Genomic DNA, 15,730 nt, shown 5'->3' with positions numbered 1-15,730 from the left:
CCCTCTAGGCGACATCCACATCCTTTCATCAACAAAGTTTTTTTTGTCGGAGAAATTTTCAATTTATTCATCAAGCATGGTAATACAGAGAACACTAGATGTATTAAAAATAACAACCATATCCATGGACCACGTGGCAACCATTATAATCACTGGAGCGAGCCGAAGTCGCGCCACCGTCATTGGTCCTCCCTCATCGAAGTCAAACAAATCTTGTTGTAGTAGGCAATCAGGAAGTCTCATGCTCAGGCCCTAAATAACCAACGCGCGAGAGCAGCAACCATCGCCGATGAAGAGAGTTATAGATCGAAAAGATCAAACCTATAACCACACACACGAAGACACACAAAAACGAGATCCAAATAGATCCACCGAAGACTAACACCGATCGAATCCCACGAGATCGGACGGAGACTCACTTCCACACATCTTCCAATGATGCTCTTTGCATCACTGGGATGGGGATAGGACGTGGGAGACATTATTCAGGGTCCCTCTTGCCAGCGAAGGTCAAGATTCTCCACACATCCACGACTGAAAGGCCATCGAAGATGGGGCAGATCGACGACGGCGTGAGCGGGAGGAGTAAGGGAACTTTTCTTGAGGAGGAGGAAAGACAACCTCTTAACAAAGTTATCTTGTTTGTTCTTCGCAAAAAAAACTATCTTGCTAGTGTAAAAAATAATAATGTTATGACCGATTTATTGTATGCTCGTATTAATTAAACTTTGCCTAAAAATGAAATCAACATTGTTACACAGAAATTGTTTCGGTAAAAAGATATAGAATATTCACACCGAAGTCAAAACGGTATAACAAGGGTATGTATGGCTAGCAACTTTAAAATTGAATTTAAGTCGTGACTTCATTACTTTTCTTTAGTGTTAGAGAAAAGCTATTGTGCGTTGAAACTGAGTAGAAGTGAAACTTTTTGATGAAATTTCTAGGCCACCAAGAATTATCAAAATTAGTTCTTGATCGCAAAGGAAAGTGGGTCGTATGAATTGTTTTCTTAACGAACAATATGAGAAAAATTATGCATATACAATGGAAAGTATAATAGAAAAAATGTGATATATCCATTATTGAAACATCACAACACATAATCCCTACAAGCACAACAAAGGCTAGACATATTCAAGGCAACATAGTTGGCAAAATAGCTGGCAAAATATAATATCTTTACATTTTATCAAAGAAACACGCCCAATTATAAAAAAATGTAAAGATATTATATCGAACAATAAATAAACTAGGAAAGTAAACAAAGCAAAGAAAGAAGGAAAGAATCTGCTGCCAGTAATCAAATCCCCATCCAGCTAACGCACGGCCAGGCCAGTCTCTCGGTGCACCGGGTCCATCCAGCCCCCCGTCGCCCGTCTCCCCTCCACTGTCTCTCCTCCACGCCACCAATCAAACCAAACCCTCCCCCCGCCCGCACCCAAAAGCCAGGTAAAAACCCTGGTCACACCCAACTCCCTCGCCGTGAGCACCCACGAGACCCAGTTGGAAAAAGCCAGAGAGGAAAAGGAGACAGCGAGAGGGACGTCGGCGGCGGCCTCCACTTGCCGGAAAGCGCTGCTGCACCCCCGGGGATCGCGTGGCCGGCCGGGGACGCCCCCGCCGCCGTCTAGATCTAGGGTTGCGGCCGGCATGGCCAGCCCCCGCTCGCCCGCCGCCGGCGCCGCCCTCGCCGGGGACGAGGCGATCTGGAGGAAGCTCCGCGAGGCGGGCTTCGACGAGGAGTCCGTCAGGCGGCGCGACAAGGCGGCGCTCATCGCATACATCTCGCGGCTCGAGTCCGAGGTACCTCGCTCCCTCCCCTCCTCTCCCCTTTCCCGCCGCCTCTGATGGTCCGGGTTCTGGTCCTGCCGTTCTTGGCATGGCGGCGCAGTCTTTCGGGGGTTTCTCGCGGAGAGGAGGAAAGGGGCGTTAGATGGAAAGGATTGGCGAGTCGCTACCCTGCGTGGTTTCTTGGTTTCGCTTGACCAACGGTGCCGCTGTTCTGCGCGCAGGCAGATTGGTGGGAAGACGGCTTCTTGGTTTCTGCTCGCAAGCCTTGTTTCTTGGTTTCTTTGGTACCGTGGTGCGTGAATGGGTTGCCGGACGATGAAATGCGTCGTGTTGGCCCAGTATCTGTAGGGCGGAGTTGACTGTTGCAGGCATGTATTTTGCAGATTAGTTTTCTTTGCTGTCAACTTGGGAGTGCATAAATTTATCCCTTTTTGGTTCTTGTTCCTCGCCTCCTTTGGTACGCGCGTTTCAACTGCTGCAACTATTGTGTCATTCGTATTGTAGTGATTGGTTCAACAGAGGTCCGCCTGTAGCTCGGTAAGAGAATTAGATTCAACAGAACTGGCATTTGCAGAAATCTTTTGTATTTTTATTGGTGTCAGCGTCAAACCGTGCAGATTTGGTGCAAATTTTGGGCAACCATTTTCTTAGCCTTACTCTTATAGCACAGGAATCAGGTTATTTGGATTAATCAGAGGATGTACATTATACTTAGGTCCACCTTTGTCTTGTAGACCTAACTGTATCAACATTGTACCAAAGTTTCCTACAAACAGTATACTTTCATCTCCTGCATCTGTGTGGAGGCTGATGTTTTTTCAACTGTACAGGTTGCTAATAGGGTTGCTCAATATGTTGTAGGAAGTAGGAACCATTAAGCTAGATAATTTTATAATACAGAAGCTCCCTCCTCATCCATGCCAAAAGGCTAATGTTCAGTATATGCTGTAAGCTATCCTGTTTGGCAACTGTCACATACCTCGGACTCTCTCTCTCATTTCTTTATTTTGTGCACTTATTTGGCTGTAGGTTTATGATTACCAGCACAACCTCGGGCTTATGTTATTGGAGCGAAAGGAATTGGCATCCAAGAATGAACAACTCAAAGCTTCTATGGAGTCTGCCGAGATCATGCACAAGCGTGAGCGAGCTTCCCAGCAGTCTGCTCTAGCTGAAACAAGGAAGAGGGAGGAAAACCTAAAAAAGAATGTAGGCATTCAGAAGGAATGTGTTGCTAATGTAAGATCTCTTTTCAATTAAGCTTGTAGAAGCCCAATTCTTTTTATTCTGTAATGACCTGTCACAACTAAATGCTTGCACTATCCATGAATTAGTCAAAGACGGACATTAAATTGAACTTCAGAATAAATGAAGAATGTGAAACCTTGAGCTATCATCAACATCATGGTCTCCACTGAATGATTATTTTACAACTATTCTTATGCCAATATTAGACTTCTACGTTAAGTTTATGTTCCACTTCATATATCTGCTTAATCTGTCTCTGATTCCATGTTTTTCATATAGCTTGAAAAGGCATTGCATGATATGCGTGCGGAAACAGCCGAAATAAAGGTTTCCTATGAAACCAAATCAGCCGAAGCGCTTCGAATGATGGATACTGCTCAAAACAAATTTGATGAGGCAGAAGAGAAGCTTCTTGCAGCAAAATCTTTGGAAGCAGAGTGCACTCGTGCTCGTAATGCTGCATTGAGAAGTTTACAAGACATGGAAGAACGTGAAGATCAGCTTAGAAGATACCGCGTTTCTAGTGATCTTGAGTGAGTATTCAATATCGTGTGGAATTAAGCTGGCCTTTCTAACCAATATCAATATATTCTCTCAGTATGTAAATTGGGGTGTATTATGTTCTACTCCCTCCGTCCCAAAGTCTCAAAATTTACGGAGGGAATAGTAAATTGCGATGTATGCTGTATGTCCATTTCTCGAATATGGTGGTCCTGTGGCCATCTTTCTTCTCTATCTGAATCAAGCATGGCATTGCAGGTATGAGGCCAAAGAAAAGGATATTAGTTTACAAAGGAAATCGTTGAATGATATGAAGAAAATGTTGCATGAAAAGGAGCAGGTGCTGCTGAAAGAACAATCACTTCTTAATCAGAGGGATGAAAGTATCGTTGAGAGGTTAGCACGTGTAACCCAGTCGGAGAAAAAGGTAGAAGAGGACAAGGTGATTCTCGAAGCTGAACGGATGGCTCTAATGGAAGAGAAAAACAAGCTGGATCTTAAATTGGAGGCAGTAGCTTCAAGGGAGGAAGTATGTATTCTTTTAACCGATCTTTTTTTAGCAGCTTTATTTATTGCTAGAATGGTTGAATTTTATATCACAACTGCTTTGCTCACAGGCCATAATTCAGAAGGAATCCTTGCTTGACAAACGGGAGAGTGAGTTGTTGATTTTGCAAGAAACAATTGCAAATAAAGAACGGGTAGGTTTCTCCAGTTTACATTGTAGATGATGTGTGAAAATGAGTTTACCTCTTCTAAATCATCCTCACTCCCATTGCAGGTTGAGATTGAAAGGCTGAATCATGAACAAGAAATAGCCCTGGAGAGGAGAAAGCTTGAGTTTGAAACTGAGTTGGAGAATAAGCGTTTGTCTTTTGAGGCGGAAACAGAGACGAAGAGGACATTGCTGGATCAAAGAGAAAGAGCTCTCAGTGAGCAAGAGTTGGCATTTGCTCAAAGGGACCAAAATGTTGACATTCGGCTTGCTGAACTAGCAAGCAAGGAAGAGGCGATAGCAAGGAGAACAGATGAGTTGAAAGACGAGGAAGGAAAGCTCCTCTCTCAAAGAGAAGCATCATACATTGAGCTGCAAAAAGAAAGAGATGAAGTACAGAAGATGAAATTATATTTGGAGAAGGAAAAGGTTTTCTTTGAAGAGGAGAAACGGGAAGCGATTCAAGCTCAGCAAAATCTTGCAATAACCCAAGCAGATAGAGCTGATTTGCTCACTTTGCAGATCAAACTTAAAGAAGAAATTGACAATCTTAGAGCCCAAAGAACGGAGCTCCTGGCTGATGCCGATAGGCTGCAAGCAGAAAAAGAAAGGTTCGAGATTGAATGGGAGCTGTTTGATGAAAAGAAAGAGGAGCTGCAAAAGGAAGCTGCCAGAATTACTGAAGAGCGAAGAGTTATGACAGAGTATTTCAATAATCAATCAGACATCATCAAACAAGAGAAGGAAAGTTTGCGTGCTGATTTCAAGAAGAACTCAGAAACCCTCTCTTGTGAACATGAAGAGTTCATGAGTAAGATGCAGCAAGAACATGCAAGTTGGCTGAGTAAGATTCAACATGAGAGGGAAGATCTTACAAGAGACATTGATAACCAGAGAATGGAATTACTGAACTTGGCCAAGGCAAGGCAGATGGAAATTGATGCTGATTTAAGGGAAAGAGAAAAGGAGTTTGAGCAGAAAAAATCCATGGAGCTTGAGCACATAAATTCTCAAAATGCGGCGATCATGTCAAAGCTAGATCATGTTGCGCTTGAATTGCAGAAACTTGAGGATGAGAGGAAAGAGGCTAACTTGGAGCGTGAAAAGAGAGAGCAAGAGCTGTTTGAGATAAAGAACACTATTGAAGCCCTTAATAATCAACGAGAGAAGCTGCAAGAGCAAAGAAAGCTCCTACATTCAGACCGAGAATCAATAACAGAACAAATTCAGCAACTTGACGTGTTGAAAGAACCGAAAGTTGATTCTCAGAACAAGCAACTGTCTTTGATAGAGTCTGAAAAGTCGAAGATGAATTATACTGTCCTCCTTCCTTGTGGCGAAGTTCATAATTCAACTCCTAAGAATTGTTCTCCACCAAAGCTTCTTGAAAGGAAACTAGAAGTGTCACCTTCAGTCTCAACACCAGTATCTTGGGTTCAAAAATGCGCTCAGGTGATATTCAAACGCTCTCCTGAGAAGAGTTCTGGTCATGATAATGGTAGACTTCTTCAGAACTGTGTACCAAAAAACCTTCGGAAAACTGCTGACATCAATGGATCACTTGCTGATGAGCTAGGTGACCAAGCTGGAGAAATACCTCAAGTTGGTGGTGCAAAAGTTAGTAAGAAAAGGAATTATTCGTTCTCATATGATCCAAGTGAAGTTTTTGTAGAGCCAAGACGGAAGTACCAAAGGAGCACTATTCAGACAGTAATTGGAGGGGAAATTACTTTGAACAACCGGTATGCTTTATTCTTCGCAACTATTTATCTTGCCAATTCTTATGAATAAAATTTTGTCCCGCATTAACACGTCCTATGTTGCCAGCCCATCAGTTCTAGAGGAGAAGTGCTCCAAGAATGAATATGATGCCGCCCCACTTGAATACGGCAATAAAGGTTCACAGAACCCGGGAATAACAGTAGACTCAGCTTCATCTGATGATCTGGCCTTTGCAAATGGGAAAGCGCATAATTCAGATTTTGTTGATGAGGATGAACCTTCAGAAGAGATCACAGTGGTAACTGCTCTTTCCTGATGCGTTTGCTCGTCTTCAGTTAAGAAATATTGTTGAGTGTCATGATAAACTTAGTTACCTTCCTCCTTGCTTATGTTATTCTAGCTCTGATACGTCTTAAATGTTTGTTCCTCAGACTAATGTTCTGCGGAACAAGCCAACTCTCAACTCCAAGTCTATTCTGACAGCTTGTTTAACTTATTGCTAATTGGTTACCTTACACTTTCTGAACTTATATATCACACTGCTATTGCCGCTAATTGGTTAGCATACAGTTTTGAATCTTGTATAATCACACTGCTGTTGTTGCTACTAATTGTTTAGCTTATCAACTGTCGGGTGCCTTGTATATTGTATCTTAAATCATCACTGCCTGTGTGCCCTTGTGCCTTACTGTTGTGTTGCTTTATCCTTTGCAGTCTGCAACCGAACCAGCTACCGGAGCACTTGAAGGCAAGCGCGATAATGCTGAAGATACTGATGACGAGGAGGAAGAAGATGAAGAAGAGGAAGAAGAGAGAACTTCGTCAGCGAAGAAGTTGTGGCGTTTTCTCATCACATGAGTAGCAGCTTCCCCGGTAGTATAGACATAGAGAGCTGACTGTAGGCTGACAGTTGCCTCTTATAAAGTTGCTTTGCTCTAGCTCCGTTTGTGTCTCCACCTTTCGGGTTGAAAGGTTGGGTGCTTGTTGGTTTTGTGTGCCTGTGATTGGAGCAGCGGAGGTTTTCGAAGCCGCTGTGGAGATAATGCCATGTCTTCTTTATTTTCACATCCTGAAGGCTTCAACGTGTAAAGTGGTTGATAGCTTGTTGGTTATGTACAAATTGATTGTGGGTGTAGCCCATATGATGAGTATTAGTGCCGTTGTGGGTGGTGATAGTCACCTGTTTAGTGTTGTTTTCACTAGTGATTTTTTTACAATTATATGGTACTCCATTTGTCCCAAAATATGCTGTCATTGATTTACTACAAATACGGAGGGGGTGTAGGCTAGATATGCAGGGGTTTTCGAACAGCTGGTTGCTGTTCGGTGTTGTTTTTTTACTGTCACAGCATTGCATCGCAATATATTTTTTTTCTTTTATTTTTCTACTTGAGATAAGCAGCATGCTGACTAACAGGGCCACGAGGACAGGAATTTACAACACGCAAATCAACAAAGTTTTTGCATTTTTTTGAGTTTAAAAGCAGCTAGATGTATGACCGACAATTGGACTTTCTCCGTGGGAAAAATGGGGAAAGATGATCATGACACGCATGAATCAGGAGAGGGCCGGTGGGTGGCACACATGACCGTTGCGGGCGCACAACAGCCAACCGTCATCTCCTCCTTTGCCAGCCCAACTCTCTGGTCATTCTTTAAATCTTTCCCAACTCATTTTTATTATCTCCCCCACATGTTTCGGACTTTGGAGTAACGTTACGGCGTGATGATTTGATGGTCACGGCAGCTCGCAAACTCCGTTGGGGTCAGCCGGCCCGCCATTGGTCTTCATGAGACTAATCAGAGGTTCCACCTGCATTCCCACAACATCTACATGCATCCTTCTTCTTCCGCCACTCATCTTGCCTCCGGACCAAGATAAATGGAAGATGTTGGCATGTTGCCATCAAACCTAGAGATGTGCCCGGAAAATAATAATAATTCATAATTAATCTTTCTGCAAAAATAATAGTTCATAATTAATCTGCTACCTCTACACCCTCGTTGTGATAATTATACTATTTTTCATGGTTTTTTATTAGCTAGAAATGGGCAGCCGGTAAGGAATGATCTTGCACTCTTTTATGGTCCTTGACGCCGCTACACGACCGTGTAAGACCTTGGCCAATCTTCTACGAAAATGACAAATATCAAATGTTTGGATTTTAAATATGGCAACCGGAACGTTTTTCATGACAACTTTAGTTCACACAAGCTCGGCAAACATTATAATTTTCTGAAAATAAATAAATAAACTGAGATAAAGTTGTCATGTTTTAACAACTAAAGTTATCACCTCGCGTCTACTATAGTTATAATGAAAAAACGTTCAAGATGACATACTTAAAAGCTGAATGTTTGGGGTTTATCAGGGTCCATCTTCTAAGCATTTGGATTAACATCCACGATCCTGGTCTCACGCATATACTACAACATAAATTTGCACCAATGTGTTGCTAAAGTTTCAAATCTTCAAAGAATGTAATTTAGGCGACTCTGAATTTAGATATTTTTCCAACCGACTGAAAATTAGCAAAGCATAACATTAATAAGTATTCCCTCCATCCCATAATATAAAAGAATTTTTGACACTAATGCAGTGTCAAAAAAGCTTTTATATCTTTAGTTCATTTTTCTTACTCCAAGTTAAGTTTTTTTTTTAAGATCTCACTTCCCACAATGTAAGAGGATAACTTAATCCTAGACGTCGATTCATCAAGAGCGATTTCGACTATACAAATATGGTAAGTATTATAAAAAAGTAGACAGGTAACATATTTGATAGATTGATTTCTCTTTATTAGGCTGATCTTGAAATGTGTCTTCTTTGTCAGGTTCTCTGTTCAAGTAAATGGAGAGTTGCTGCCTCTCTTTACTCCTTCCAAGGGGTTCCGACAAGGCGAGCCGGTGTCACCTTACTTGTTTTTGCTCTGTGCAGAAGGTTTCCCCTCACTTTTGAAGTTCTACAATGGATGAACAGTTGACAGAGGCTTGAGAGTCAGTTACAGAGCTCCATGGGTATCCCATCTTCTGTTCGCTGATGATAGCCTGATCTTCATCAACGCACAAAACCAGAGTGCTATCAGACTTAATGAAATCTTGCGGATTTATGGGGATGCTTCAGGTCAGCGCATTAATCGTGATAAAAGTTCCATTTACTTTAGCTCTAACACTCCTGGTGAAGCAAGACATGAAAGCAACACTAAATATCCAGGTGGAAGCGTTCAATGAAAGATATCTTGGATTGCCGACAACCGTTGGACGAATCACGAGCGGTACCATTCAATATATTGGTGATCGAGCTCGTGCAAAAATTCAAGGCTGGTCGGAGAAACTGTTAGCATGTGCTGGACGGAAAACACTTCTGAAATCTGTCATCCAAGCAATGCCGACTTATCCGATGAGTACTTTTCTGTTTTCGAAAAAGGTTTGCAAGAGCCTGACTTCTCCTATGGCTAAGTATTTTTGGAGCAGTTCTCTTGATAAAAAAAAATCCATGCATTGGGTGTCTTGGAAGGAATTATCTACACCAAAATGCAATGGTGGTATGGGCTTCCGAGACCCACACCAATTCAATCTTGCAATGTTGGGGAAACACGAATGGCGTCTCCTCACCAATCCGAACTCCCTATGGCAAGAGTATTGAAAGGACGCTAATCCCGGATTCAGACTTCATGCAGGCTGCATTCCCAAAATCGGCATCGTCCACTTGGAAGGCGATCATAGCGGGAAGGGAGGCTCTTAGGCTGGGCCCGGTCTCATGAGTGGGGGACGACACCTTAATCTCTGCGTGGATAGATAAATGGATACCCGGAACCATTTCTACGATTCCACAAGTTCAGCATCGGTGACAAGTATTGACAAAGTCTCTGAACTGATTGATGATGATACTTGGTCATGGCGGCAGGATGCTGTCAGGGACACCTTTTCTCCTTCTGATGTTGCTGCCATCCTAAACATACCTATTCGACAGGGAGGAGGGGAGGACTTCCTTGCTTGGGCGTTTGATAAATCAGGCAACCATACTGTCAAGATGACGTATCGTGCTCTAGTGATTCAGGAAGAGCTATGTGCTCAAGAGGAAAGGGCGGCTACCAGAACCTCACAAACCGATCAACAGTTATGGAAGGCCTTATGGAAACTAAAAGTCATCCCAAAAGTCAGGGTTTCTTGGTAGAGAGTGCTTCAGGGCATTCTACCTGCTGAAAGTACACTGAAGCAACACATTGCAGATTCTGAACATTGCAAAATTTGTTCCAACATAGACGAGGACCTGAAGCACGCTCTTATACATTGTCCACATGCCCGGGGCTTGTCGGAAGAGGCTTATATGTGGTTCGGTCTTAGGCTGCCCAACCTCCATGAGAGTTCTTGAGCAAGGGATATTGCATGTGATCCTCGGTTCAGTGACGACGATCGTGCAAAGATCACAACCGGATCCGGTGTCAACCATGCGAGCCACTAGGGAGGCGATTGCTTTGTTGAATCTCCCTCGGGAGGTTGTCGCTATTCTGCCAGGTTTTGGTTGGCACCCACTTGATGAGGGGTCTGTAAAGATCAACACAGATGGTGCGCTTAATTTTGCTGAAGCAAGGGGCAGTGCATGAGGCGTCGCCCGTTCATCGACAAGCTTGTTGGGAACGTGGTGCAAACCATATATGGGGGTTTCAGATCCCTTGATCATTGAAGCCTTCGCGCTGCGGGATGTTGTCCGTTTCCGTGCTCTTTAGGGGCCTCTCGCATGTGTCTATGAAAAGTGGATTGCCTAGAGTTTGTTAAACGCTGAAACTCTCGTCACAATTCTCGCTCAATTGTGGCTTCCATCCTACTAGAAATAGGAAAGCTCAGTAACATTTTCTCTTCATTTAGTATACTTCATGTCAATAGGTCAGCTAACATCTCGGCTCATCTTTGTGCAAAACATGCTTGCACTTTGAATGTAACCGATAGCTGGCTCGATATAACTCCTAGCTTCCTTGTCACCAGTCGGACTGTCCTGGTTGACTTTCATATGAAATAAAGCTCTCCAAGTTACCCGCAAAAAAAAGATTTCTCTTTCCAAGAAGATATTTTCATTCGGCTAAAAATAGAATTTATACTATGTACTGTGTTCATTCAAAATAAAGCACTTATGACATACTGTATATACGTACTTTTTGTGAAATACATGTGTATATTACATGCTGAAGAATTCCCACGGTTTTAGAACACAAACCATGTGATAGTATTTTTTGGATTTCTTAGTCGGATCATGGAAAGTTAACGGCTCGTATTGATTTAGGACCTTCTCAAAAGAGCTACGTATAAAAATAAAATAGCGCAGCCTGCGTATGCTCTACTCGTGTTATCAAAAAAAAAAAAAAAAAAGTGCACAGCTACTCGGTCTGATTTTCCTACCTACCAGCGCGTGTCACGACCTCAGGCGTCTCCTCCTCTCCACCTTCTCACCGGCTCGCCCTCCAGGCCTCCACCGTGCTCCTCCCAAGCTCCACCCCGCCGCCGCCCGCTCTTCCCAGCGCGCTGCCGCCCTGCTGCTCCGTCCCACCCAGCGGTCCGCTCTTACATCTCCGCCGCTGAGCCGCCTTCCCCCGACGGCGGCACCATTGGCGGCACGGCCGCGCGACGGTGGTCCAGCGCGGGCGACGACGGCGACATGGTCGTGTAGCGGCGTCGCGGACCATGCCAGCGGCCGTATCCGCGGTACGTACTACGTACTTCCTGTTTTATTTTGTGCCTGTAGCGAACGCGCAGCGAAATCAGGGGAGCGGATTCTAGCCCCGATCTGGATCGGTCGAGCGGGATTGGGATTACTTCGACGGACCGCCTGAACAATCCCTGCAACTACGGTTCAGTGGTAGCTGTCACTTTTTTTTTTGTTGCTTTTGGAGACTACTAGTAGTAGCTACCAGTAGTTGGACTATCGTTCGGTTCCATTGACTGAAAGCATAGTTCGGTAACTTCGGTTACCTTATTTATTTGGGGCTGTAGCTCAGCTCTGAACTGTGGGCTGGAGCATCTGTGAGGAATTGCTTAGTTCAGTTTGCAATTGAACAGTAAAAAAAAATGTTCGACGGGAACAGACTGATAGGTTAGTTCTGAATCCTTTGTTGCATCAACCAGAGCATCCATTGCAGATAACCATATAACGGAATTACCGGAACCAAGGGATTGTTTAAATGCTTATTAATATTATATCGTTCATGATTTCCGCTTCTTTATGTTAGTTTCTTTCGTTTTACATCACTGATTATGCAGCGCCGACGGATTTGCATACACTTGTTTGTTCATAGCTTTACAATGCATTAAATCCTGAACTTGAGTTGTGTGGTGCTTAAAGAATCTAACAATTAGTTGCCTATGAACTATGCTGAGAATTGTGATACTAGTGTATGCTCTGCTCTTCTCTTGCTTCTGTTACTACAGGTGATTTTTTTTTGAGAGAGAGTAAACATGATAATCAGGCCATGATAATATGCAAGAGCGAAAAATTCCATTATCGTGTCAAAACAAACCTAGGATAGTTGGGTTGGCAACGTTGTATGCCCCGTTGTTGCATGTCTGTGCCCCATGATAGTTCTCTGTTATAACTTTACAAGTTACCAATGTGATCATTCGCTCCTTTAATATGCGCTAGATAAAATTGGTTGAGCAGATTCTTGGTCTACTTGCTCAAATTTTTCTTGATTTTTAATGTTTGGCTAATATTTGTCATTAATATATTGCCGAATAAGGGTATGTATATGATTAAGTTGGAACTTCTTCACTCATTTGATCCACACTCATCCATGATTATTCTGTTCTATTACTTTTCTTTGCTCTCCATGGTTAAATGTTTCAACGTTTTACATGCATGTAAAGCATAGTGGATTTATTACTGCAACTTTCTTATGAAGGTTAGCAGAGGGAGATCGAAGATGAGGAATACACAGCGAAAACCATCTATTCTCAACTTCGATGCTGGATGTGGATCTTCCTTATCTTTTATTGTAATGGGCTTGGTGGGATGCACCCTCATTGCCGGCCTATTTTTCATCAGCCATCAAGTAAAAACTTGGCATGCCCATAGCTATTCCAGCCATCTGCCTGCCACCAGAGAATTGGAAGAGGTTGAGGAAGAGCACTTTCGGTTGCCACCTCCTCACAAGGTGAATCCTCGTGCAGTGAAACGTGCAGTCAAACGTCGGAGCTCTAGCAAGGTTGCAAAGATCATCGATGAGTATCTGGATGGGTCCTCAGCATTACATGACATGTTCTTTCCTGCTGAAACAACTGCTGTGAACCCAACAAAAGGCGGAAATGATAGCATGTACTTTTATCCCGGTAAGGTATGGCTGGACACTGATGGAAATGCCATTCAAGCCCATGGTGGTGGGATTCTGTATGATCACAATACCGCGACATACTATTGGTACGGAGAAAACAAAGATGGACCAACCTATCAAATTCACCCTGAAGGGGCACAACGGGTGAGTACAAATATCTACTCCCTCCGTTCCTAAATATAAGACCTTTTAGAGATTCCACTATGAACTACATACGGATGTATATAGACATACTTTAGAGTGTAGATTCATTCATTTTGCTCCGTATGTAGTCCATAGTGAAATCTCTAAAAGGTCTTATATTTAGGAACGGAGGAAGTAATAAAATAACAGCCTTAAGCAGTCTTTGTTTTTCCAGCAGCCTGTTCTGACGTGACTGGTTTTTATTACCTCTTGTTTGTTCGTGATTGATTGCTGCTTAGTAGGCTGTGCACTAATACTTGCTTCTGTTTGCAATTTTTCAGATAGACATTATAGGGGTAAGCTGCTACTCGTCAAAGGACCTATGGTCATGGACCCACGAAGGAATCGTGCTTCCCGGAGAGCGTACTAATATCACACACGACCTTCATATATCAAAGGTTCTTGAGAGGCCTAAGGTGATATATAATGACCGTACCCGGCAGTATGTCATGTGGATGCACATCGACGACGGCAACTACACTAAAGCATCTGTCGGTGTGGCCGTCAGCAGATCTCCCACAGGGCCTTTCAGTTACCTCTACAGTTTCCGGCCACATGGATTTGATAGCAGGGACATGACCATCTTCAAAGACGACGACGGCATGGCTTACATCTTCTATGCCACTCGCGGCAACACCGAGCTTCATGTCAGTCCATTGACAACGGATTATCTCAACGTCACATCGGCGATGAGGAGAATATTGGTAAGGCGGTTCAGGGAGGCTCCGGCCGTGTTCAAGCTCAGAGGAACCTACTACATGATCACCTCACGGTGCTCAGGCTGGGCTCCGAACCCAGCACTGGCACATGCCACGCACAGGATCATGGGGCCATGGGAGACGCTAGGGAACCCATGCGTCGGAGGCAACCACTTCCTCCGGCTGACAACGTTCCTGTCTCAGAGCACGTTCGTGCTCCCGCTCCCTGGCTTGCCTGGCACATTCATCTTCATGGCAGACAGGTGGAACCCGTCGGATCTGCGCGACTCCCGGTATGTCTGGCTGCCATTGTCGATCGGAGGTTTGGCGGATGAGGCGTTGGATTACAGCTTCGGGTTCCCGTCGTGGTCGAGGGTGTCGATTTATTGGCACAGGAAATGGCGCCTCCCTGAAGGTTGGGGGAAGAGGCATACTGCTACCTGAATGCCTTTTTAGGCAAGAAGAAGAGAAGAGCAGTCTGAAAAGTAGATATACGAATATACGATGGAATCGGGTCATGAAATTTGAGATCTGTGTTGGAGCTTTGCCGCGGCGGAACATCCAAACACGGTCCAGTTGGGCCGTGTTGGGAAATGATTTTTTCCGGCAAACAAGCCGTGTTTTGTTGCCAGGTTGGGCTCTTTTAGCTGATTGGCGTAGTGCGGCACTGATGCTTCCTGGTCTGAATCTTGCCGGACATATACGTATATATATACTCCTATATATAGATAGATAAAGCAAGAAATCAAACACCGACACGCTCCGGTTCAGCTGCTGAGCGTGCGCATCAGCACACGTGTCAAATTGGGAACTGTTGTCTGCAAAAGACGTCTTACGGAAATGCCAGTCAAACCGCTAGACCAAAAGAGTCCCAACATGTGCGAACTTAGTTTTTATTTTTTTACCAAAAAAGATGAGCGCCCCAAACTTCAGGAAAGCACAAAAGAGTACCTGTTTTTCTTTTTCCCTTTACAAAATGGTTAGTTTTATCAAAAGGCAACTGAACTTCGGCGGCTCCTCGTCGCCACCCTTGGCCCGGCAACTGAACTTCGGCGGCTCCTCGTCGACGGCAGCCGGTCGCGGAGGAGGAAACAATGGCGTGTTCTTCGGTGGGTCGTCGACAGGGGCAGGCGGTGGCGTTCGGCAACGCGTCAACTCGGCGGCCGCGACACCAGCATACCATGGTTGCTTGCCGTCCGTGGGCAAGCATCCGACTCCGCTCCCTTTGACAATAATGATGAAGAATTGGAGGACGATATTGAAGAGTTAGCAAGCTTCGTAGGTCCCTCGGTGAGCCCAAAGGATTCAAGCCCAATGAAATTATGTTAATAGTGCTTGCTTGTTAGAATTGTGCATTGAGCAGCGTACAACAGGAACGTATAATGATACACTGATGACTGCTGAAGGGTACCAAGCCGTTGTTGGCGGCTTACTTGCTAGAAGGGGGTTGCTATATACACATTTGCTAGTTGAACCGTCTTGCAACATTTTTTTTTTCCAATTACACTTGTTCATCTTAGTATCATTGTGTGCCTTTCACATTATGT

At 44.0% G+C, this 15,730-nt stretch overlaps 2 protein-coding genes across 2 annotated transcripts; both read left to right on the top strand.

Annotated features, from left to right (window-relative positions):
* The first annotated feature begins 1,462 nt into the window (after positions 1 to 1,462).
* On the top strand, positions 1,463 to 7,167 carry LOC123444504 (nuclear matrix constituent protein 1b-like). Its single transcript, XM_045121234.1, has 8 exons — positions 1,463 to 1,806; positions 2,824 to 3,033; positions 3,322 to 3,575; positions 3,802 to 4,072; positions 4,161 to 4,244; positions 4,325 to 6,000; positions 6,086 to 6,278; positions 6,695 to 7,167. The coding sequence occupies exons 1-8, from the start codon at positions 1,654 to 1,656 to the stop codon at positions 6,836 to 6,838; spliced, it is 2,985 nt and encodes a 994-aa protein (XP_044977169.1). The 5' UTR covers positions 1,463 to 1,653; the 3' UTR covers positions 6,839 to 7,167.
* Positions 7,168 to 11,353: 4,186 nt separating this feature from the next.
* On the top strand, positions 11,354 to 14,829 carry LOC123444503. Its single transcript, XM_045121232.1, has 3 exons — positions 11,354 to 11,680; positions 12,874 to 13,446; positions 13,767 to 14,829. Exons 1-3 carry the CDS (start codon positions 11,660 to 11,662, stop codon positions 14,625 to 14,627), a joined length of 1,455 nt encoding a protein of 484 aa, XP_044977167.1. The 5' UTR covers positions 11,354 to 11,659; the 3' UTR covers positions 14,628 to 14,829.
* The last annotated feature ends 901 nt before the right edge of the window (positions 14,830 to 15,730 follow it).

The sequence above is a fragment of the Hordeum vulgare genome, chromosome 3H, assembly GCF_904849725.1.
Source record: "Hordeum vulgare subsp. vulgare chromosome 3H, MorexV3_pseudomolecules_assembly, whole genome shotgun sequence".
Lineage (NCBI taxonomy): Eukaryota > Viridiplantae > Streptophyta > Magnoliopsida > Poales > Poaceae > Hordeum > Hordeum vulgare.
This window is presented reverse-complemented; position numbering and strand designations above follow the sequence as displayed.

Coding starts and splice junctions, on each gene's coding strand:
- LOC123444504 (XM_045121234.1), top strand. CDS start 1,654: ATGGCCAGCCCCCGCTCGCCCGCCGCCGGCGCCGCCCTCGCCGGGGAC. Junction 1,807..2,823: donor TCTCGCGGCTCGAGTCCGAG/GTACCTCGCTCC, acceptor ATTTGGCTGTAG/GTTTATGATTACCAGCACAA. Junction 4,073..4,160: donor CAGTAGCTTCAAGGGAGGAA/GTATGTATTCTT, acceptor CTTTGCTCACAG/GCCATAATTCAGAAGGAATC.
- LOC123444503 (XM_045121232.1), top strand. CDS start 11,660: ATGCCAGCGGCCGTATCCGCG. Junction 11,681..12,873: donor TGCCAGCGGCCGTATCCGCG/GTACGTACTACG, acceptor TTTCTTATGAAG/GTTAGCAGAGGGAGATCGAA. Junction 13,447..13,766: donor ACCCTGAAGGGGCACAACGG/GTGAGTACAAAT, acceptor GCAATTTTTCAG/ATAGACATTATAGGGGTAAG.